At 37.1% G+C, this 24,478-nt stretch overlaps 1 protein-coding gene across 3 annotated transcripts; it reads left to right on the forward strand.

The window, feature by feature from the left end:
- The first annotated feature begins 1,449 nt into the window (after positions 1–1,449).
- Positions 1,450–24,478, forward strand: ppm1aa (protein phosphatase, Mg2+/Mn2+ dependent, 1Aa). 3 transcript variants are annotated; one of them, XM_011490349.4, is made up of 6 exons: positions 1,450–1,915; positions 3,728–4,587; positions 4,681–4,798; positions 7,840–7,951; positions 8,100–8,157; positions 14,464–19,211. In XM_011490349.4, the coding sequence occupies exons 2-6, from the start codon at positions 3,745–3,747 to the stop codon at positions 14,494–14,496; spliced, it is 1,164 nt and encodes a 387-aa protein (XP_011488651.1). In that variant the 5' UTR covers positions 1,450–1,915; positions 3,728–3,744; the 3' UTR covers positions 14,497–19,211. The 3 variants fall into 3 exon arrangements, with proteins under 3 accessions (XP_011488651.1, XP_011488649.1, XP_004082332.1); XM_011490347.4 differs by lacking the exon at positions 14,464–19,211 and adding an exon at positions 23,095–24,478 and having other exon boundaries at positions 1,486–1,915; XM_004082284.5 differs by having other exon boundaries at positions 1,486–1,915; positions 14,448–19,211.

The following is a 24,478-nucleotide window of genomic DNA, read 5'->3' on the forward strand; positions in this document are numbered from 1 at the left end:
AGGAGGATCCAACAATTCCATAGGAAGTTCATTAGATAAATATTTGAAATATCAAAAAATCATGAGGATCATTCTTTTTTCTTTTTAGGCCTTTAAGCCGTGGCAGATTTATTAAATCTGCTCACCTGAAAAAAACTCAATCTCTGTAATAGCACAACAACAACCCCCCCCCCCCCCCCCCCCCTCAAAAAAAAAAAGATTTTAAAAAACGTAACAAAAAAAAGGCCCCTTCAAATTCAACTAAGTTTTCATCTCACCTTTTATACCTGTAACAGTACTTTAAGGAAAAGTCAATGGAGGCTTGGACATCATAAAACTTTCCAGGATGGAACAGGAAAAATCCAGTGCACGTGATCAACAGCTAGGGTATATTCTTTAAGATGCAGAGATCATTCAGGGGGACAAAGGACGTAAAGAAATAGTAATCACTGCTTAAATAATGAATAAAAGCATTAATTGATCTTTTTCTAAAAGCTTTAAATTTAGATCACTCATTGTTAAAAAATACATAAATTAAAATTTCTTCCTTTTATTGCAGACATTCTGAACTAAAGGACAGTTCAATTTATATTAAAACTCATTTTACAATAAATTTCTTGTGCCATCTATGGGCAACTTTCTTTCCTTACTTTAGGCTATGTTTGGATATTCCTTTGTAAATACACCATGTTTCAGTAAATATTTGTTGTGGCAGTATGTGTATGACAGAAAATTTCTACATTTGAAAAAATGCTTATTCAACTAATGAGCAGGTAAGTTACAATTTTTAAGAATATAGTTTCAAGCTATGCATTACCATCTTATTTGTGGGAAAATAAATAAATAAATGCATTAATAACTAATGGAAAAATTAGAAAATAATAATAATAACTCAAGCAATACTTGAAACAATAACTATTAGTCACTATTACTATTTAATGTTTCTCTTCTTGTTTTTAGTTTGGCGTGTTTACGACTTCTTACTGTTGTAACATTTGTTTACGTCTTTTACTTAAAGCACGTTGTGTTCTGCATGATGACAAAGGGTGCTCTGCAAATCAAGTGATCAAATGATTGGTTCAAAAATGGAGAAAAATTATCTTTATACACCTTTCATTTTTTTTATTATTTTAAGCCTTTCATGTGTATTTTTTTGGAAAACAGTATTTATTTATTTGTCAGCACATCATTCTCACATTTAATTTTTGTCCTTTAAAAATGTATATTTCTGCATACGGGTGTAATTTTCCTTACTATGAATAATGTAAGTTCACATGTTGCAATAGAACCAATAAATTAACACAAATCTAAAAAGTCTAAAATCTATAATCCATTCCGCGGTGAGAAAACCGACACTAGAAATATGTAGAGATTTTTTTAACCACTATTTCTTTGGTACGGACCTCTATTTCATACCATAATTCAAAACCCACTTTGTTGTATAATGCTTTGTGCGCATGTGTGTGCAGCAAGACACATCTCTTCAGGAATGATGTCATGTTTTTCAAATACGCAGCCTGCAACATCCGGGTCCTGCCTCTGACTCGTTGCTTCCTAGAAGCTAACGGTGGCTAGCAAGCTGTCAAACCTGTCAAGTGGAGAGACAGGAATAGACGATTCAGCCTCCCTGGGCTTAGCTGTGCAAAGCTTCGTTCTCCCAATCCCTTACATACGAAAAATTGAAGAATTTGTTTACTCGCCACACGAGATAATGTGATGCTTTGCGGGTGCGCGCAAAAGGGGACCGCCGCATTACCACTGTTTATACAGAATCTTGAGTGACGACTTCTTATTGCTAGCTATAGGCTAGCTAGCTAAGGTAAACTACCGCAAAACCCTGTTTTTAGCGTTGTACATTTTGTGCCGAATACTACAATCTCCTGGATCTTATTTTTGTCGCAATTTTTTTCACTTCCAGCGGCTGTCCTGATATTTGGTAAGTAAGTCGTATAATGTTTACTCGGTTTCAAAAGTACTGTTAAAGGTATAAGTGTTGTGAGCTATCAATGCTAAGTTAGCATACCGATGGTAGATTAGCAAGGCCGACGGCTTTGCTCGCCTTTTAACATTTTAGCAAAACATGAAAGTAGGCTGTTGTAGTTAGCTTTGGGGCACAAGGGTCAAGGCCCTCAATTAGGCAAGGGTGTTTGAGTACCAAATGAGACCGGTCCATACAAATTTAACTACCCGCTGTAAACCAACGCCTAAAACTTAAAACAGATACGCACTGAGCAACGCAAGTGCATGCTACTAACTAGCCATGTAACTTCAGCATTAGCATTAGTGTAACATTTTGTCAAAGGTTGAGCTTGGTAGTTCTTTTTGAGAAACTGGTCACACAGGTAAAGCTGGGATTATTTAGCTTTAGGCATCAAACTGTGCTTTTACTTGAATTAACCAGTTTAACCAGTGCTGGGGTGTTTAAAATACGAAGGTCAGAAACGTGCATTGACACATTTATAATTTCGTTTCTGTACCGTTGTCTTAGAACTTAAACCAGTGCTATAAGGCGTTTTAATTCACTTGAAACGAATAACGTTCTAAATACATATCCAAAACATATTCACTGGTCTTCTATTTATGTTTCAGAGTAAGGACCTAAACTCAGCTTTAAGATTCTAATCCTAGGTTTTATGACCTGATATTAACCTGATGATGACTAAACGTTGTAACTTGCCTGTGAACATTTTTAAATTTGCATGGCTTTAAGTAAAGTGTAAGTCTTTGATTTCATGATAATTTTGTACAGTAAAATGTGTTTTTATTTGTTTTTTAAATTTTTATCAATTTTAAAAATAATTTATTTTTAGAATCCACTGCTCACTTTTCTTTTATTTAGCAGCACGGAATGTCATAAACAATCAATATTTATAATACTTATAGGCTGCTTTATGAAGATTTAATGTTATTGGTATTTGTCAATTTTTTATTGTGTTTAAGTATTTGAATGGTGTCAGACCATTTAGTCTCGTTTTGGGTTCATATTAATCACAGTATAGATTTTTATGGTAATTTATTTCATCCAAACTGTGAGGCTTTACAGCAAAGATATGTTTTTACTTCCTTTTTGTTGTTTTTATAAATGAATGTTCTTCTTTTTGATTAAACGTAAAGAAACCTAGTTGGTCATACTTTAATACTTGTACACGTTAAAAAACAATTTTTTCTTTAAAAAAAACTGGGTTTTGTCTAAATTCTCTCCATGCTCCCCAACTGCTAAAACCGTGCAAGACTATCTATTGCCCTGGATTTTAAAAGCAATTCGGACACCACGCTCTCCATTTTTTTCCTTCTGCAATGGAAGATATGGTTTCAACGATTTCCCGAAGTAAAAATCGAATAAATATGAACATTTTACAAAGACTATTTATGAATCCATTGTGTTCTGATTATGGAACCTGTATAGTTTATAAAAAATAAAGAGAGTTCTCTTTTCCACATGAAAAGTTGTTCAAACTCATTGTATTGTGATGTAGATTCACCAATCTAGTGAGCATTGATGCACACTGGTTTTTTGCAGAGACCTGGAAAATTTAAGGGGCACTCGATTTTGTAGAGCCGGACAACTCCTCAAAATGGCAAATGCACCATAGTGCTTCATGATAACAACTTAGATCTATTAATCAAGGTCTATTAGAATATTGAACAATAATAGATTGGGTGTTTATACTCTTCAGATTGCTGCTTTTGACTGTTTATTCCTGAAATGTCTTACCTAGATATTTTTCTTTTACCTTTTTGTTAACAGGCTTTCAGGGTGACACAATGGGTGCATTTCTGGACAAACCAAAGATGGAAAAACATAACAACTCTGGGGAGGGAAACGAGCTAAGGTTTGGGTTGAGCAGCATGCAGGGATGGCGGGTTGAGATGGAAGATGCGCACACAGCAGTAGTTAGTTTGCCTTCGCCTCTTCAGTGCTGGTCATTTTTTGCTGTATATGATGGGCATGCTGGCTCTCAGGTGGCCAAGTACTGCTGTGAGCACCTGCTAGAGCACATCACTAGTAGCCAAGGCTTCCAGAGTGCTCTGAAGGAGAAATCTGAAAGCACGGTGGATAAAGTTAAGGATGGCATCCGCTCTGGATTCTTGATGTTTGACGAACACATACGAAACTTGTCTGAAAAGAAGCATAGTAATGACCGCAGTGGCTCCACCGCTGTAGGGGTGATGATTTCTCCAAGCCATTTGTACTTCATTAACTGTGGGGACTCGCGTGGAATCCTTAGCAGGAGTGGATTGGTGAAATTCTTCACAGAGGATCACAAGCCAAGCAACCCACTAGAGAAGGAAAGGATCCAGAATGCTGGTGGCTCAGTCATGATCCAGCGTGTTAATGGGTCTCTAGCTGTATCCAGAGCTCTGGGTGATTTTGACTATAAGTGTGTGGATGGCAAAGGCCCCACAGAGCAGCTCGTCTCTCCAGAGCCTGAAGTTTATGCAATAGAAAGAAGTGAGAAGGACGATGAATTCATCATACTTGCTTGTGATGGCATCTGGGATGTTATGGGGAATGAGGAAGTGTGTAGCTTTGTGAGATCAAGATTAGAGGTTACGGATGATCTTGAAAGAGTCTGCAATGAAATTGTGGACACCTGCTTGTACAAGGTATGACACGTTCACAAAACTTTCACTTGCATGTTCCACTACTCAGTCTTATACCAGACTTTCATTTAATGTATTGTTCTTTATTTTCCGCAGGGAAGTCGAGATAATATGAGTGTTGTGTTAATCTGCTTTCCTGGGGCCCCAAAGGTATCTCAAGAAGCAGTGATGCGAGAGATGGAACTGGACAAGTTCTTGGAGGCCAGAGTTGAAGGTAGTTATGAGAAACTTACATTTGTCTGAACTAACCAGGTCTATTTAAGTAGCATTTTAGTACTTGCCTACTGTATGGAAACTTGTTTGAGCATCTTTATTTGTGTAGGCTTTTTAACATGGCAACAACTGAGGCATGCAATGTTGAGACATAAATGTATTTATTGTATTTGCACTTTTGATTGTATTTTACCCTGTTAAATCGTATGTGCTGCTAAACATGCTGGCACTTGCACTGAAAAACAAAAGTATTGTCAGTAACTTTCACTTTAGGCAAACTCTCACTACAAAATTTTCACGTAAATATGAGAACCCTGTTAAATCAGTCACATTTATTGCTTGGGTAAGATTTGTTTCCAGCATAACACATAGCAAGAGATCTGAATTCTTCAGACTAGCTAAACAATTATTTTGAGGATTTGGAAAGCCTTTTAATAACTGAGGGTACTAGATTAGTACCACCTGGACAATGCAGACTATTTTTGTTTTAATGCGCTTTTTTAATGTTGTGAGTCTACGCAATGTTTTATCATCACAATAAGTCATTTAACATTAAAATTCATTCAGTTTGTCAGATATAAAAAATCTGCTTGTTTATTGCTGTTGTTTTCATTATTAGCAGGTCTTTTGAAATTGCTTATGTATTATTGTGGAATGATTCATTTCTCTTTCTGCAAGCTATGCATGATTCATTTTACTTTTAGTGTAAAATCTTGACTTGCCTATAGTGAGTGGACAAGAGCATTTTGAAAGACAGATCATTTAAAAGTATTTCTACACCAGAAAATGTTATAAATAGAAGTAAATATTTTATTACTAAATGTTTTTGCTCATCTCTTAGGGCTGAGGATTTTTTTTAATTTGCAAGATCATTGTGCTACAATAGACCCCTTTTTTTTGTTTTTTTTTGTAAGTGCAAAGCTGCACTTATGTTCTGGTCACATTACACATAAGAAAGTACCATATCCAGGCCAGTAGAGCTGTGGTTCCAGACCCCTGTGCCATGCACCTGTACCGGCCTGTGGGAGAGTTGGTACCGGGGCACAGAGGAAAAAAAACAAGAACCCACAACTGTTCGTTTATAATCTTATTCCTAAAGAAGTTTTATTTTGGGAAAATAGGGGATTCTCTCCACAACCGTCTTATTCTTGTTGTAGGTCAAAAATCCATCCGCCACCTTCCTAAAGCGGCTGAACCGGCCGCTAAATTGAAACCCCCAAGTTAGCAAAGTTTAAAAAAAAAAAACGGATTTGGATCAGTGCTGAAATAAATCCGTAAGGAAACCGAAGATGAGCCTTCAATGTCAAAGAGAATAGAGAATGTATGAGTTTAACCTGCTATGCTAGACTTTAAAACATCATTGCCCACAAAAGCTACTCAACACAAATGTCAACAGCAGAACACAAGTGTCACAGAGAAACTATTTTAGTTGTGTGGATCTGATTTAAGATCGAAGTCCATCGAGACGACTGTTGTTGTGATTTTGGGCTATACAGATAAAATTGAATTGAATTGAATTGAATTGAATTTAGATTTCTGGATGAAATGCTAAACTCCTAACTGCCAGCATGTTGGGTACGTTAAATATCACCCAACAAGGTTCACTGCTGCAGGAGCAAACCAGAGTGCCACTTGCTTTTGTAAATGACCATCCTGTTGTTTTCTCCGCTCGCAAAAACAAGCTGGTTCTAACAGTGTTTAAAGTATCCAGTTTAAGTAACAGGAAAGACGTAGATTATTTTTGTCACATCCTAATAGTAATATTCATCCAGAATATTGCTGCACCCCTTTCTGCTACAACAGCTTAAGCTCATCTGGCCGTGCTTTTTGCAGATGTTTATAAGAAGGTTTGACCGATCTTTAAGAAGCTTAAGGGCAAACACTGATGTTCAATAGTTAGGTTTCCTACTCATGGTCTTTGGTCTAATTCACCCCAAACCCAAAGGTCTTCAACATGGTTTAGGTCAGGAATTAGTCCAGATTTTTCAGGGCACCAAACTGGCTCATCTTTATGAACTTTGCTTTATGCATTAGCATGGAGTTGTCCAAAATCTCTTGCTGTGCTTAAGCACTGATTTTTTGTTTTTTTTTGTTTTACTTTTTTTTATTGCAATGAATCTAAAAGGCCAAGCCACGTTTCTGTTAAACAACCCTTCACTATAATTCTTTCCCAGCTCTGGTCCTTGGACACGCTGTTCTGGATATATTTAGTATTTCATGCTGAAGCTCACCTGTTTCTTATGACATTCTCAGGCTTCTGCTGAGCTTGTTGAGGAGTTGGATGTGGTGTGTGTTTAACAAGTGCAACATGGAAAAAATGCAGACCACTGTGCCCTGAGGACCAGTGTTGAAAAACACTGTTTAAACTGCCCCTCCACCAAAGTCGACATTTTGCATTTTGATAATAGTCATTCTCTGGCAACTACGAAGTGGAAAAGTTTGTCACTCTAGAGAAAGTATCTCCACTGCTCTAGAGTCCAGTTCTTTAAGCTGCTGCGTCATACAAAGCATTGTCCTTCATGATGCATGGTTTGAATGCAGTTGGTCAGCTATAGAAACGCATTCCATGAGTATGTGTTGTTTCTGAACTTGGAGGTCTGCACGGATCTATTCTGTCTAAAGTTGGTCATCTCTGCACATTAGGCACCTCAGACCTGCTGATCTTGTTCTGTCAGTTTACGTGCCCTACCTCTTTGTGTCCGAGTAATGGTTCCCAATTGCTTTCATTCTGCGTTGACAGTGGAATATTTAGTTGTGTTCAAATGTGATGACAAAGCTCCTCATTGTTTTATAAATTGACATGCGCATTTAATTCTTCCAGCTCACCCGATAAAGTCAACAGACAGTAAATAATAGAATTTCCAGACATCTGTTAAATGGCAAAACCAATGTGTTTTGTTGGGGGGAAAAATGCTCTGGTGTTTAAAAAAAAAGTGCTTAGTGTATAATATTTTTAAGCTTCTCACACAAACATACATGTAAATAAATGTGTATTGGAAAATAAATCTGTTCAATTTTTTTTTTTTTTACAATTCCTTTCAGAGATCCTTAAAACTGAGTGGGATAAAGGTACTCCTGATTTGGTCAATGTTATGCGAATGTTAACCTCTGAGACCATACCAAACCTCCCTCCGGGTGGAGAGCTGGCAAGCAAGTACGTCTTTTAAATTTTTAATATTAACTTATTTGACAGTTTTTCTTAAAAGTGAATTCAGTATCTGTAACTAGGCAATTGTAATTGTAACCGCTCACATTTAAATAAATTGAAAACTAATAGTTTTTATTCTTTATCCTGTTCACAGACGAAGTCTTATTGAAGCAGTGTTCAACAGACTTAACCCATCAAAAAACGATGAAACAGTAAGTATCTGATAGATTTTGAAAAATATGTTTGCTTATTTTTGGATTTTGCATGGGTTTTAAGGTAGCAAAAGAAACTAATCCATTGCATGTTTTGCATCTTTAAAGAATTGCTGTTATGAGAATATTTTGGCTAAGTGTGGGACTAACTCTTTATATAAAACATCTATTTGATCAAGGTTAAACTTTAGTTATTATAAAATAATATCTCTTTACTAAAAGAGCTTCTGGTTGAGGTACCTAATTATAATAGAGATTGGGAAAATGCAGCTTTTCTTTTTTTAAACAAATGTTGGAGTTTTTTTCCTTTTTTAAAAATAATTAAAATAATATACTGTACACAGAATTTCTGTTTCAATTAATTCTTATTAAAAACTATCTTAAGCATCATAATCATTGACTGTTTATGAGAACTGGACTGAGCGAGTGTGATGTCACCCGTAGGAAATGACTTGCTTCAATTTCCAAAGAATCAAACTAAATTCAGTTGCCATTTTCTCTTGATACGGCCATTGCCATGTCGGAACCAGACGTCGTCAGTAAGCAGTGATAGGTCTGAGTCAGTCTGAGTCAAAGTTTCTATGGCAACAACTAGGCCTGCACAATATATCGCAAATTTATCGTTATCGCGAAATCAAGCTGTGCAATATGCATACCGCAAAAGACGGCAAAAATCGCAATAAATGATTATCTTAAATGTGCTAAAACAAACTCATGGCAGCTTGAAATACTGAACAAATGAAATAAATCCCTTCATGCATTTAACCAATCAGAAGGACCCATTTACGTTGTTGATCAATCAGATTAGCCCTTTTATGTTTGATGTTTGGCTCCTATGTCGACAAGGGTCATTTGGAGTATAATTTTTAAACTGTTGCAGTGAAATGGAAATTATGTTTTTGTTTTTTTTGCTATTTGTTTATATACCGCAATTTATATCGTTATCGCAATATTAATTACCAGTCCAAGTCCAAACCACTAAAGCAGACTGGGGAGAATCTGTCAATCAAGCGCTTCAAATGTTTAATGTGAGATGACGTACTTTTATCAATTCAAGTCAAACTTTATTTCTATAGATTTTTACAACTGAAGGCCCGTACACACCGGGACGAATATTCGCCAGGCGTTATTCGCCAGGCGTTATTCGCCAGCGTTTTTCGCCACTTTTTTTGTGTTCACACCCAGGAGATTTTCGCTGACGATGAGCCGAGCGAACATGCAATTTCATTCCCTGACATTAGATGGCGCTTAATGTAAAACAGAAATACTCCTGTACACAAGGTGGCGCTGCGCAACTTTACGCTTCTTAAAGTCGCTTTTCACTCAGAAGAAGAGGGCAAGTATTTACGCGCTTGTCAGAATAATACAAAGAAAACAGGAATATTTCAAGCACCAGTAGCTCCAACTGGTGCTTGGTTCGGGGATATTTTAGAATGTGTGAACGGCCTTAAAGCTACCCAAAGTGCTTTACATAAAAACATAATAACATTTTAAAAACAAAAGGACAAGATGACAAATATTTTAGTGAGGCAAGTGATTGGTCAGTTGAATTACTTTGGTTACTTGAATAACTTGCAATAAAGAAAAAAAATGATCAGCAAAAAAATGATAAAAGGTGTAGCAGAGCAAGAGTGGTTGTTCTGACAAATATAATAGGCGTTTGTTTCTCAATAGAAGTCAATGGTTTTTTTTTGTGGCTTTTTGGGACCAGCAGGTACTTCCTTTTTGGAATGTGAGGGGGGAGGGGTCACTCAGTAGAGTTGTCATGTACAGTCAATGATCATGATGTAGCTCCAACCCATCCTTTTTCTCTGTACCTATCCACTACAAAGATGTCTGCCGATTTGGATGCAATTTCTTGTTTGCGCAGAGTTAAACTATTACAAATTTGTTTTTATAAAATTCTAAACAATTAATATAGAGATACTTTTTAAAAATTTGATTTGTTCCTAGCTGTAATGAAAACAATGTTTGAGGTTGAAAATGTATAGAAGAATCCCCTAAAAAAATAAATTTCTAGTTTTTAAGCTTTAAAGTTTTTTTCATTTTTCAGTGGGTTTCTTTTCTTTGTGGTTGTCGATGCAATTTCTAGGCTCTTTCAGGGTACTGTTAATGTTTGAGTATATGGGGGTGCATGAAACCGAGGCTTATATTTATCAGCATGTCAGTTTTAGGGTTCAATAGCTGCGTTTACATGGACAAAAGTAATCAGAATAAATGCCTGTTCAGAATAAAAATGCGTCATGTAAACACGCTGTTTTGAATACTGTGCCGCGATCAGACACATTCAGATCAAAATTTCTTGCCCATCGAGATAGGTGGGTTATGCCGATTGTTGATCCGCTCGTGGTGCATATAAACACTATGGATCGTGGGTCACTACGCCGCTGGTTTAGGTCATGCGTAGACGGTGTGGCACTCCAGAGAAGTCTTTGGAGCACAAACAGGACCGGCCAGTTGCTCTGTGCGTGCAAACCGTGTCTCTGTGCAGAGCAGCCGGACTCGTAGCTTCGAGTTTGCAGGCAAGGGAGGGTGCCTTGTTACGGTGTGCGCTCCGGAGGAGGCTTCGGAATAATAATCATAACAATAATAAAAGCACATTTAGGAGATCATCTTGCTCTATGCTGCAGTTTTTTTTGTTTACAGCGGAACTCGCTGTTTCTTCTACGGTCGTTTCCGGTATTTTAGAGAGTTTTGCGCTTGTCAAAATGATTTATTCCAACCAAGAGTGTGGCGTATGTAAACTTTTGTTATAATCGGATAACATTTTTCAGGGCCCATGTACACAGTTCAATTTTAATCCGATCTTTAATCCGATCAAAGATATTTTGCACATGTAACCGCAGCTACTGTGGGCGATGATCACTCAACAAAACTGTAATTCTAGATTCATTCTAGTTTTAAATTTACAGCTTTGATTCAAAAATACAGTTATACATAACTTCAATTTTACTGCAAAAATTAGACTTCAGCATTTTAGGAAAATGTAGGCAAATTAAAACTCTTGAAATCTAACCTGCCTTTTCCACCTGCGGCTCTCAACTTTATCCTAGGATTACTTTTTAAGCTTTTTCAGTTCAAAGAAAAAACATAGTTATACTGAGCAAAACTAATAGTTCTCACCTTCTCAGGTTGCTTTAAATGTGATGATCACTGTCTCACTACCTGATTACATTTTATTGGACGGCTAATACCATTCAATGAATAGTTTAGGTGTCACTGTGTCGCATTACTGCTCAGTTACCTTCTCTGACTGAGCAGTTGATCAGTTTCTAGATCAGTGGATGGCTGCGTCCTCCACCAACAAGAAAGTTGTCTCTTTATTTATATTCTTTATTTTTATCCTTTCATCTTAAAATCAAAGCTTCCAAGTACAAAAAACTTTGACACGGTGGTAGTCGTCCATAGAACAGGTTTCAAAGTTATATCCTTCAGGGCTGCTGTCATGCTTCTTTTTCATCCACCCTGCCTTTGCAGTTTTTTAATGAAAACCAGGTGATAGTGGGTGGGGCAGGAAAGTTTGGAAAAACAAGCAGCTAGTCATCAGAAATATGACCTCGACAGCTCTACCTACTGAATTTGTTAATAATTTATGATTTTATTTATTTTTACTTGTGGAGTATTCTATCGCTTCTTTTACCAAAATAAAGCTGTACTATAAGAATCCTTATCAAAAGTGTCAGTCAGATTACTACATCAATGCTTTGATACAATTTCTGCAACTTATAAAGTAGAGATAACGTTTTATTTACTTATATTTTATAAAAAGCAAAGATATTTGGAACGCTGCAGCTATCCTGCAAAATGTTTGGTTGTTTGTTACTTTCATAAATCACTCGTGGTCAAAACAATTCGCCTTTTCTCGCACAAACATTTACTAGAAAAAAACTTTCAGTGTGAAAACAGATTCTAAAAAGTAATGTCAAAGAAACAAAAATATAAAATGAAATATAATTGTTAGCATAATTATTCACCCCCCTTCAAGTCAGTGTTTAGTAGATGCACCTTTGGTGGCAATCACAGCACTGAGTCTGTGTGGATACGTCTCAATCAGTCTTGTACATCTGCACACTGGAGTTTTGCTCCATTCGTCTTTGCAAACTGCTCACGTTCTGTGAGGTTGCGTGGATACTGGGCATGAACAGCCCTTTTCAAGTCCAGCCACAAATTCTCTGTGGGATTTATGTCCGGGCTTTGACTCAGCCACTCTAGAACATTTACCTGGTTCTTTTGTAACCATTCCCGTGTAACTCCTGCAGTATGCTTTGGATCCTGGTCTTGCTGGAAAATAAATCTCCTCCCAAGCTGTACTTGTCTTGCAGACCCAAAAAGATTGTCCTCCTAGAATTCAGTGTATTTTGCAGTATTTATTCTGCCATCTGCCTTCACAAGTCTTCCAGGGCCTGCTGCTGAGAAACATCCCCACGGCATGATGCTGCCACCACCATGGTTCACAATGGGAATGGTGTATTTTTAAATGTGGAGTGTTTGGTTTCCGTCAAACACAACATCTTGTCTGACGGCCAGAAAACTCTGTTCTGATCTCATCAGACCAAAGAATCTTCTTCCACTTGATCATGGAGTCTTCCACATACCTTTTTGATAACTGTAGTCGAGCTCTAATATGTATTTTCTTCAACAGTGGCTTTCTCATTTCCTCTCCCCCATCAAGCTTTGAATGGTGAAGAACACAGGCAGCAGTTGCTTCATGCACAGTCTCTCCCTTCTCAGCAGCTGAAGCTTGTAACTCCTTCAGAGTAGTCGTAGGAGTCTTGGTGGCTTCTCTTACAAATCTCCTACTTGCACGGTCACTCAGTTTATGGGAGCGACCTGATTTAGGCCTGATCTACTGAACTCCGGGAGATGTTCAATGCCTTGGAATTTTTTTTGTATCCATCCCCTAACTTGTACCTTTCAACAACTCTTTCCCTGAGTTGCTTGGAGTGTTCCTCTGTCATCATGGTGAAATGGTTGCCAGGAAAACCGCTCTACCAGTGTCTGGACCCTTCATAGACTAGTGTTTTATAACTTAGTCACTTGGGACACACCCACACCATTGAGGTGATCTTCATTTCACTAATTATGAGACTATTGACACTAATTGGATGGACTTCTGTTAAATTAGACCATTTAATTTAAAAGGGGTTGAATAATTATACAAACAACAAATTGTCTAGTACATTTTTGTGAGAAAAGACACTTTTTATTGACCATGAGTGATTTATGAAAGCAACAAAAGCGACAAACATCCAAGAGGCTGAATACTTTTGGAAGACACTGTAGGTGGGGGAAAAAAGCAAGAGAACGGTTATTAAAGACCTCTGCGCAAACAAGACTTGACAAAGTAGATAAGCATGTTATAACTTGATCAATAATTCTGACATTACTTTGGAATTGGTGTTTACTGTAGGGAATGCTTGTTTTGATTTGGTGTAGGACATAACAAATGAAGATTATCTTGCGAGAAAATGCACAATTGCTGTCCAGCATTCATAGTTGTATTTTTGTAGTTGCACTGTAAAAAGAAGAGTATTCCACCCTAAATGCACAGGTGTCCACAGCCCACATTTTCTTTATGTAATCAGTCAAGTGTAGGTGTAACGTTATAGTATACATTTATAGTAATAATCCATTTAAATCCAATCTAAAATTTACTGTCAGAAAAGCCATGAACTCTATGACTAACCCAGCAAAATGGTCCAAATTTGATCAAAATAAAACTGCTGGTACAACATAAAAACCAAATATTCCTTAACAAAGTAATATTCTGAAATGTTGATTACATTCTGAAATATTAAAATGTTATATATTAAAATAAAATATTAATACTTTCAAATAAGGATTTATTCGGAAATGTCCATATTTTGCCTAAAAAGTTGCAGCTGAGGACGTTTTTCAATAACTTTGGTTTCATAAATCAGTCCGTCAACGGATGTTTTCAATCATGCCCTTTTGCAAAAGCTTGAAAAAAACTCTATTTTAGTCGAGAAGCATATTTATTGTGATTTGCTGCTGAAATTATTTAAACTGTAAAAAAAAAAAAAATTCTTAACATAAGAACAGGATAATTGCCCTTTTAAATGTTAATATTCTATAGCAACCGAAATAGTTGAATATTTGAACAACGATGTGAATGTTTCTGGCAGATTTTCTTTTTTTTCTCTTAAGAATGAAATATTTTGAAAATCTCCTAGAATTACAGTCGGTCTGAAGGGGCTTTTCCTTCTTTCCTTCCTTCTTCCTCCTCTCTTCCTTCCTTCCCTCCCTCCTTCCTTCCCTTTCTCACGAAGGACTCTGCGTTCACAGATGACATGTGGTAACACAACCTCCAACCAATAACACTGCATAAAGTTTACAAACCACCACCCTCTCAAGACCCACAGCAGCTCAGCTCAGCAGTCTGTCTCTCCGTCACTCTGAGCTTTTGGTTCCTAAGAAGGGAATATCATGGGAAGAGGAGGAATTGCATGCACACAAACCTGGAATAGTGCAGCACCTGTCCACTTGGAGTTTAGGATCTCCACCGTCTCGTCTCTGTTTTATGTTCACTCTCCTTAATATTCTCCTCTAAAGTAATTCACAACAAGTGAGTCTACAAGTTTTTCTTTTTGATTAGGAATCGGCTTAAATGGTAATGGGTTTGCTGTAATTATTTTTGATTCACATTTCCTCGTGTGTGTCTGTATATTTTTGTTTTTGTGAAGTGCAATTGTCCTGTACAAACGGCCTGTATTTAATGCAGCTTGATTTTAAGTTAAAAATGAAAGAAATGACAAAAAAAAGAACTTCTTATGCACTATTTGCCCTTTCCTGCTCTCCTGTAACTCTAACAAATATCTATCCAGTGAACTGCTTGTCCTCCAGCCACAATGACCTTGTGCTTCAGTTATTTTTTCCCGCACTTAGTTTTTGTTCCTTTCACGAAACGGGTAAATTGTATAGTTGACAGCACAGTAAGCTCTCTATATCAAACCAGTTGAATCCAATATTTTTCCCTTATGCTTTGTCTTTTGTTTTTTTTTGGCTTACATTTTACTTTTGTTTGTTGTTGTTTTTTTGTACATGCTCTAATAATAACAGTAATAATGTCAATTTACCAGTATGAAGTGGAAGGATCTTTTTTTTTTCCATTTTATATCAAATATTTGTCATGTCTATCTATGTGAATAGACTAATATTAGGTTGTGTATGTCAGTGCACACGTGTGTTCAGTGGAAGGGACTTTATTTGCAACTCTAAAGTCCAACTTATGAAGGTGGATCTTCAGGAGACAAACAAGGCTGCAGGTTGAGAATTGCCATCCCGATGCTCCCATACTTACCAATGGTTGCTTCTTTTTTTTTTTTTTTTTTTGCAAACTCATGTTTTAGTTTTACTTTAAAATTCTTTTTCTACTAACTCTTAAACAGCTAAAAAAACATCTGAATACTTTTATATTCTTTTTAAATTAAGTGGATTCGACAATTAATTGAGTGAAAAAGTGGAGTAGATTGATATAATACTAGCCAGGAGTTGACTAGTTGATCCGTTTTATCATATTTATTAATTCCAAAATGTAAAACGAGACCACTATAGGTGCCATGACTTTTGGATCACATTTCAGCTTTATTACAGCCTATGCCAACTTTTCACATAATTCAGTTTTTGTATGTGATGCAGGTAAGTTTAAAAACCTATCGCATTAGCAATCCAGAGAACGAGAACTCTGATGCGTAGTTTATGTTGTGCACCACTTTGTCTATAAATGGACAAATCAAGAACAAATATTCAAACTTTGAGAAAATTTTGGGTGGTTTTAAGCACCTTCCTAATCCATCGTTTGCTTTACTTAAAAACTGTTTTCTCACCTCACTTTACATCTGTGCTTGCTGCTAAAGTATATTATCCGTGGGTTAACTTGTATTTAATTTTCCTTCTAAGAAGAAATAACAAAAAGAGATGGTCACTGATGAAATTTTACTTACACGCTAGATGTATTTCTTGATGAGAAACTATTTTAAATTTATTTTCCATCTTTTACGTTACCGTTTCTGTATGTTTATATTTCTGTCTTAATTTCTGGAGGAATAAATTGTTTTGCTCGAGTTAGTTTTTTGCTATGTTAGTTTAATTATTTTTAACATTTTTCGTGAAAATAGTTAGCCTCCCGTAACTTATTAGTGTTTCCATATATGGAATAGTGATACAAAGTGCATGATTATTAATCGAAAAGACAATCCTAACAGTGTCACTGCATTTAGTTTTGTGGTGGATATTCCTTCAATTCCTTTATAAATCTTTTATTAAACCTGAAATAGCTGCTTTCTAAAATGCTTTTGAGGCAAAGATGCCAAAGACCCTTGTATTTTAGCAAAGTAAAAAAAAAAACTTTGCTTTTACCCTCGTAAAAGTTTAGTTGGAAAAGTCAAACTAACTTTATATCTGAATACTAAACTTGTTTCCTTTGGCCCCTAAAGGTTGTGGTTATTAGTGCTGGTGTGAAGAATCGTGTAGATTCCATCTGCACTCTGTGAACACAGAATGAATTAGTAGAGCAAGGGGGTGCGTCCGTTTGAAAGGGTGCTCGTGTGATGATCAGCAGGTGACGTTGGATAAATTAGCAGAGAATTGCTAAAGTACTTTAAAACAGCCTGAATCGTGTCTTAACTGCTAAATGAAAAATAAATGCTGCATGTTTTGGGGAAATCATGAGCAATCCTGAAACCATAGATTTTGCTATGGCAAAAATCTAATCTGTGAAAATTCCTCCAAAATACTTTTTAACACCCATCTCGGCAGAAATTGCAGATTTGTCCCAATGCAAACATATTAAAAAAAATAATGGCAGTGAGCTATTTTAGGAGTATTTAGGGCTTTTAATTAGCATGTATTTGTATTTGCATCACAAGAGAAATGTAATTCCTTAAAGTAATGAAAATTATGATAAAATTTCCCCTTTTTGAAGCTTCTATAATGAGCCCTTTTGGTCTCTAGAGTTTGTTTTTAAATGCACTGAACGTTCTTATCTAGCACTTACTTTGCAAACCTCAATGGTATTATTTTTGTCAAAAAAAAATCATTTATGTAGTTTATATTTTCTTTTAGATAAATAAATGGAATAACACAATGCTTTATTATGTAATTCTCAAAATAAGTGTTTCAAAAATGTTTGGGTTAAAAATTTTAATGGCCTAATTCTAAAGACAGAGAAAGAGAGTTTGAATATTTAGCTTCATATTGTGAAAATATTCTTTAATTGGAATTGTTTTACCTCAGACATTGATTAGTACATGTGTTGATCTGTCTTGGAATTTGTTCAAATCTGTAGTGGATCATCCACTGAAATAAAACTTAAACCGAAAGATGAACTCATCGGTTTAGAGTATTTGAGAACGGAAATACCTCAAACTCGGTAGGATGTTTTTATTTTATTTTATTTTTTTTTCATTTTTTCATCCCTTCAGCTAAAAAAGAAAAAAGGACAAAAAAGTATTCCTTCAGTTTTATCCTTACGCATGTAGGAACTCTGCACTAACAGAATTTTTTTTAAAGCAATTATTTTAGCAACTGATTCTATTCTATCAGCTGCTGCTCAATCAAGGCTTTTTTTTGGGTTTTTTTCTACATGTAAAGCTCAATTAGTTAAAATCTGTCATTGTAATGTGAGTTCAAAATGGTAGACAAATGACTTGTGTGACTAAAAATACACCGATCAGCCACAATATTAAAGCCACCTGCCTGTTGATTTGAGACTTTTCTTTTCCCCATTTAGCCAGAACCGATTACAGCAGTGCTCTGAAGGAGTGGATCCTTTGTTGGTCCAGGGGAAAATGTTGATACTTGGAGAGTTTTTAAATTGGAAAAAACATTTTTTTTAATGTTAATTCCATACTGAGCAGTTTCTTAGATGTGATGCATGCAGCATTGATGTCACGTCGTAATAGGCTTCCCCCCCAAAATTGAGTCTTTTAACCAAATCACTAACTTTATTCACATCATCCACTTGTGGGCTCAATGTTGTAGCTAATCTGTGTACTTTGTAACTAAAAGAATATCGTTGAAACGCACGGTTTATCTGTTTAATCACTTTTCTTTCCCAACAAATTGTTACTGCGGAGAAAAAAAAAGTACATAAAGCTTTTTCAGAGTTACCTTTGGTTGCCTGGAATGCATCCTGTATATTGTTGTACAGAGGACTACCTATGAGAAGTTGTAGAGATTTTAAAACGCTCGCGCCCTCTTGTACATATTGATGTACTCTAGTTGTGGCGTTTATTGTGTGACCCTTGGCGGTGGCGGCGACGTCTTTGTCCCGCACTGCTTTCCTTTTTTTTTTTTCAGCTCATAAATAAGCTCACCGATTTGCCTTACCCAGTATCATGTTTTATCCCATCTAAACTAGGCTGCTTGCCCAACAGAAACACTATAATGAGGAGTAGTAGTACAGACATTGTATATTTTGAGGTACTCGAGCTATATGGACAGTGACTTTGTCCTGTTTGTCATGAGGTACATACCCCCCCTCCCGGCCCATGTCGCTGTATTGAATTGCAGTTGTTCAAAGGTTTAATTTTTAGATGTCATACTTTTAATAAATGCAGATGTTTTAACATGGTGACCTTGTAAGCATTTGAAATGTGCATACACACATCAATGTCTGCTCTATTGATGATTACATTCAAGAATAGCTTTAGAGTGCTGTAGTTAGGTATTGTCACGTTGATTCCAATGCTTCTCAGAGACCAATGTGAGTGGTTTCAAAAAGTTCAATAACTGTACAGTTTGTATTATGTTCTAGCTCCAAAGGAATGGCAGACAAAAAATAGAAATGTTTAAAAAAGAAGAGGAAAAAAAGCTTTGTTCTCTGAACTAAATTGTACTATTTGTGTTGTCAGTTGAACAAATTGCATTCCTTGCTTGTGAATAGATGCATTTTTGCCTCCCCCTCCTATTCCCGCTCTTTAAATTTTCTCCCGCTTTCCTTCTCTTTGATTTTTTTTTTAAGCCATTAAAGTTTGAATAAAAATTTCTAGTTTGCAGAATGTACTACTAAATAAACGTGTTGTCATCTTGTAGCTCTCATTTCATCAATTTGTTTTGTATCTGGCTGTGATCCATATGAACCTTACTTTGACGGCAACAGTTGACGAAAGTTTCCATCTGGGTTTGACTAAACTGGGATCATATGTGTGCGGCCATCAGCTCTTCACAAAAATCCGAAATGTCTGTATTCTTCTATAGTTTATTATTTAATAACCTAATAAATAAAATTCAAGACTTTGCACGGTTTGTCTTAAAAAACACTTTTTTACTTTATTACTAAATAATAAAAAAACTAGCCTATTAACAAGTCTAATCTTGTTGAAATTGACAGTTCCTTAAAATAAAACTAAGTTATAAGACCAAAGGTTTTGCTTAAATATAATCTGAGCCTAAAGTTGTGTAATTTAAAATGAGCTGTTACTAAGTTTAATGTCTTCCCTCATGTGTCGGAGTACAAACATGGAGGGAAGAAAAAAGGTTTCAACTCACTTGCAGGTTATCAGAAGTTTGCCTTCCTGTCTTTTCTGCTACCGTGTGGCGAGTGCATGTTGGGGCTTCAGCTCTGGCGGGGTCAGGGCAGTCAACGGCCATTAGATTAAGGACCAGTGGAGGGGATTACCTTGAATGTCATGAGCGGTGAACAGAAGGTCAAAAGTTCAAATGGGGCTCAGCGGTGAGCATTTAATAGATCAGGTATAATTTGAGTTCCTAAAAAAAAAAAGAAGAAGAAACCATGCCGGTCACTGTAATAAAAAAATTATTTCTAATATTAAGGTGGGATGTTTAAACGTCTTACATGAATGACAGTAAAGTTTTGACTAACTATTCTATCTTCTTATTGAGCTAAGCCAGTTGGGGGCAGTGTTAATAGCTGTTGGTGATTAGAGGCACCGACAGAGGCACTCATTGAGAAAATTAAAGGCTCTGTGAACAAGTAATTCAACAAGCCACCTTATTTAAGGTGGAAATTGATGACTAGTTGCATGAAAACATAGTTAAAACTTGTTGCACCAATATCTCAGAACTATGAGATAAGGGTTATGAAAAACCTGTCACGGTATAACAATACTGCTTTTCTTTTGTTGTCAGTGACTTGCAGGAACACAATTTTCTACACAAAATAGTCTGCTTTAAAAGATTACGCTCCATCATTAGATCCTGGTCCACCTGTGCACCGATAATGAATCATGATGTCCTCATATTCCTCCGCACGAAGAAGGGGGAAAAAAAGAGGCCGCATCGGCAGGGGCTATCATCAAATGGAGCTGGCTCGTCATCTGCCTGCCATTGTTGAGTGCATGTCATGCTCTGCTTCTCATGGCGGAAAAACCCATTTGAGCTTGACTAATGCGGCCGTGCAGACGCAGCAGTTAGAGGTGGGGGTGGTTGGGCACACTGCTTACTCTGTGCATGGTCTCGACACTGAGGTCACTGAGCTCCACATTTGTTAATTTGCCTCAGAGTGCATCAGAATCCAGATTTCTTTATGTTTCGGGTTTCACTGTACGACTGAAGGAAGTCATTGCATGTAGCAGCAAACCAACACGCCATCTCGATGTGTTAGCATTTTTCTATCCAGATAGAATACGGGCTGCTTCTCGTCTCCCACCCGCCATGCTTCCCTTCTCCATTTCCTCCTTCTTTGAGTGCTCTTTTTGCCCGAGGTCAGATTGTCACAGAGAACACAAGCTTTTCTCACTTGGACGCAGCGATACAATGATCGGTGTGTACAAACAATCATATCAAGCAGGCATGACATGCACCCACCTCCCTTGCCTCCCCCTTCCCCGCTGCACCCACGAAATATGCCCCTCCTCTTTCTGCTACTGTTGAGGCTTGTCAGGAGTCAGTGTACCCCTGCGTGAGAGGGGTTACACAGGCCGCTGCACTGGGAATCCCGGGCCAGCTCATTATCCTGCACCCCTGAGACACAGCTCGTGAAAATTAGGACATCAAATGTTGCAGGCTTGTTAAAGAGCCACAGATTTGCTCATTAGCATCAGCACCTTTGCTTGTTAGAGCGTGGATCAGCATTCTCTCACACCGCCACATTACATCCCGTCATCACAGCCCTCTGACTGTAAGATTTAGGATTAATGTCAGTTGTAGCCAGCGGGTCACCACTGGTGAGATTCAGATATTGCACTGATTGGTCGGTGGTGGTGGGAAGCTATGGAAGTTGTTGACAGCTGCCTACCATACCCACCACTCTTTTGCATATTTCAATGTGTGGAATGGGGAGGGGAAAGAAACACTCCCAGAATAACTCATGTCTGGCAAGTGGCTGACTTGCTTGTTTGTTAAAGCTACATGGATCGACAAGAAAATGCCTGCAACACATTATATGAGCTTGGAGGGACTGTTATTAATCTTTAAACGCAGCACAAGTATCAGCACAGAAGCCTGCCCCAACTTTATAATCACCGCCAATCCTGTTCTGTAGGGTTGTAACGATTTGATTCGTATCATAATTTGTGGTTGTGATACGATTCATAGCTGATAATGGTTCATTTGGATCAATCTCACTCACTGACCTTAAATTGATTCAGAACATAATTAGCTAAAAATTCAACCAGTGTGACTCGAGATAAATACCTGGATACTGAACAGAGCAGGTGAAGTTTTCCAGATTCCTTGTATTCTTGCAGGATAATTGAGTGTAGATTAAATATGTGAACAAACAAGTAATCATGAATTAATGGCAAATCCATTCACATTTTAGTTTCCTAAAGTCAGCCCACTGTTTTTTTCCACATCAAAATAGTGCAAATCGAACATTACTAGAACATTCTACCACACTGTATGATCACGTCTTTGGAAAATTCTGTGTTTCCACACATTGGACTGGAATGATCGATTGATCCGTTTTTGCTGCCATCCCATGTGTGTTGTCTGCTGTGATGCACTTGGTCATTTTTACGTTGTAGTAAAATAAACCTACAGTGCCTCAATCCAAATGGTATTTTCCAATATCAATATAATCAATTTTTAAAATTTTGAAATGATTTATAATGGTATAGGTTGGTTTGATTAACAACTGATGAATAATCAGACAGATTGATCTTGTTAGATTGTAGAAAAATAATCGCTTCATTGATTTAATCGATAAAACATTACACCCCTACTATTCCGTAATACTGAGAGATTATGCTCAGAATTGTTTCATTTCTGATCACTTAATGCTCACAAGCCAGATCACACGGTGGACACGCCACCAAAGCCTGAAGAAAGGAACCTGCTTTTCCTACAAAACAGAAACGCACTCTGGTGAGTAATACGTGACAAAAACATGTTTTGGAACTTCCATCTACTTTACTACACCTGGTTCAAATTATTTAGGGTCACAGAGATCCCGGGAGCCGGGGACCACAGCTGTAAGAGGCTGAGAGGTGGGGTGCACTCTGGACAGATTACCAATCCACTGCATACAAACAAGGAAATCACATATGCTGTTTTACACACCCACTTTATATTTAAAATGAGGTGTATACTTTGGGAGGAGGCTTGAACGGCCAAAAAATCAGCAACAGCATAAACCACAACACTCAAAAGACCCTCTCATTTCTGATATTTTAAACACGTTGCAGTTGAATAAATTCTCGATTTAAATAGATTTGTGTTTCATCAAACTAAATGTGACAAACAAAAGTAGTTCTGCCTTGGAAAGAATTGCACAGCTGCATGCCTTAATGTAAATTATAACAAGTGCTTCTTTGCAGTGTTTGCGTTTCTCTTTTGTGCTGCCATGAAAAATTGTTAAATGCTTAATGTCGGTTTATGCAGGCGAGCAACCAACAGAAGAAGGTGGCTCTTTGCATTTCATCTTCTCTGCATGCCGTTTAATTTTTGGAAGCATGGAGTCAGTCGAAGATCTGAGTTGCTCCTTCATCTTCCTCCTGCTCTGTTCCCCACCAGGACCTGGACCTCATCTTCTTCCGCGGTTTCAGCTAGAATGAAAACTAAGCAGAGGATTCAAGCAAGAATTTCCCCCTTTACATTTAGTTTGGTTTAGTTGTTCTGGCTGTCACTTGACCACAAAAGGCCACATCCAACCGTTTAAATTATGCTTTATATGAATGTTATTGCAAGATATTTATGTAGGTGATTTTGGATTTTTAAATGCTGGGACAAAAAGAAAAAGCACCCCAACAAAGAAAAAAATCCACTATAGTAATAAATACCCACTCTGATTAAAAAAAAAAGAAGCATTTTTGGTACTTTTAACAATCATAATTAAAAGATCACTGGACGCTTTTAAATTAGATCAAAATAGAATCAGAGTGGGTCTTTAAGCATATGGGCCAATTTAAAAAGGTTACTTTTGTAAAATTCCCTTTTTCTTTTCTTTACATTAAATGGTCATGAAGCCCTTGGCTGACCACATCTGTCTCCTGCAAAGCAGGGATTGCAATTAACAATCTGGTTAGGTGGCATTTTGAGCAAGAGAAGAAGCCTCGGGTCTGAGAGGCAGGTAAGGAGCATGAACCTGTGAAGTCACTTTCACAGGTTCATGCTGCTCGCCATCATGGCTGTCATCAGGAGGTAAACATACAAACATTGACTTGAGTTGGCTTTTGATTGCTCAAAACCGGCGACATATTTTTATCCCTGTTCCCATCAATATTTCCTTAATTTAAATGCACTTTAGCATATAAAATAACACTTAAATTGTTTTCTCTAAGTTTAAAACTTAATGTTGCTTAAATGTAGCTTAGCTCCTCCTTTTGTTTAACTCCTTATTTCATCAGAGTGAGTTCTTAAAGTTTTACCAAAAAAAAAAGTCTTTAGACTTTGCATTCATGAGAAGCGATTGCTTTTGAAAGCAATAATGCCAATAAATGCTCAAAGTGAAAGAAAAACCTTCTGTTTTATTGCATTAGAGCACTTTTAGATGGACCATTATTGAAAAATCCACGCTCCCTGTGAGTTATTCTAAGACGATAAAAGTGAAGAGACTTGAAGTCTTGGAGCAAACCATGCAGCTTCTTCAAGCAAGAGGAGTTACATGACTGGTTCGCCTCAGTTTTACACCCGTCTATTATAAACAATGGTGCTGAACAAACCTGCCCGCTCCAACGGAGAACCTTTTTCTCTTTAAAGGTTTAGGTAATGTTGTTCCTTCTGACGATCACTCTAACCCAGCAAGGCACTTTATTTCCAGTGGGAACAGTTAACTGTACTGTTTAAATCTCCAAACCACTTTCCTGCCTTCAGGGATGATAGGATCAATTCTTGTATCTGTCAGTGCAACAATTCTCTCTGTAAAACGTATGACGTGAATAAAAGCTGAAAGTCAAAA

The sequence above is a fragment of the Oryzias latipes genome, chromosome 22, assembly GCF_053564925.1.
Source record: "Oryzias latipes strain Hd-rR chromosome 22, Olatipes_Hd-rR_3.1".
In the NCBI taxonomy this organism is placed as follows: domain Eukaryota; kingdom Metazoa; phylum Chordata; class Actinopteri; order Beloniformes; family Adrianichthyidae; genus Oryzias; species Oryzias latipes.

Bases quoted from the DNA above. Each gene is read 5' to 3' on its own strand.
- ppm1aa (XM_011490347.4), top strand. From the start codon at position 3,745: ATGGGTGCATTTCTGGACAAACCAAAGATGGAAAAACATAACAACTCT. The intron at 4,588-4,680 runs GTATGACACGTT...TATTTTCCGCAG, and splicing joins TGGACACCTGCTTGTACAAG to GGAAGTCGAGATAATATGAG. The intron at 8,158-23,094 runs GTAAGTATCTGA...GTTCCCCACCAG, and splicing joins CATCAAAAAACGATGAAACA to GACCTGGACCTCATCTTCTT.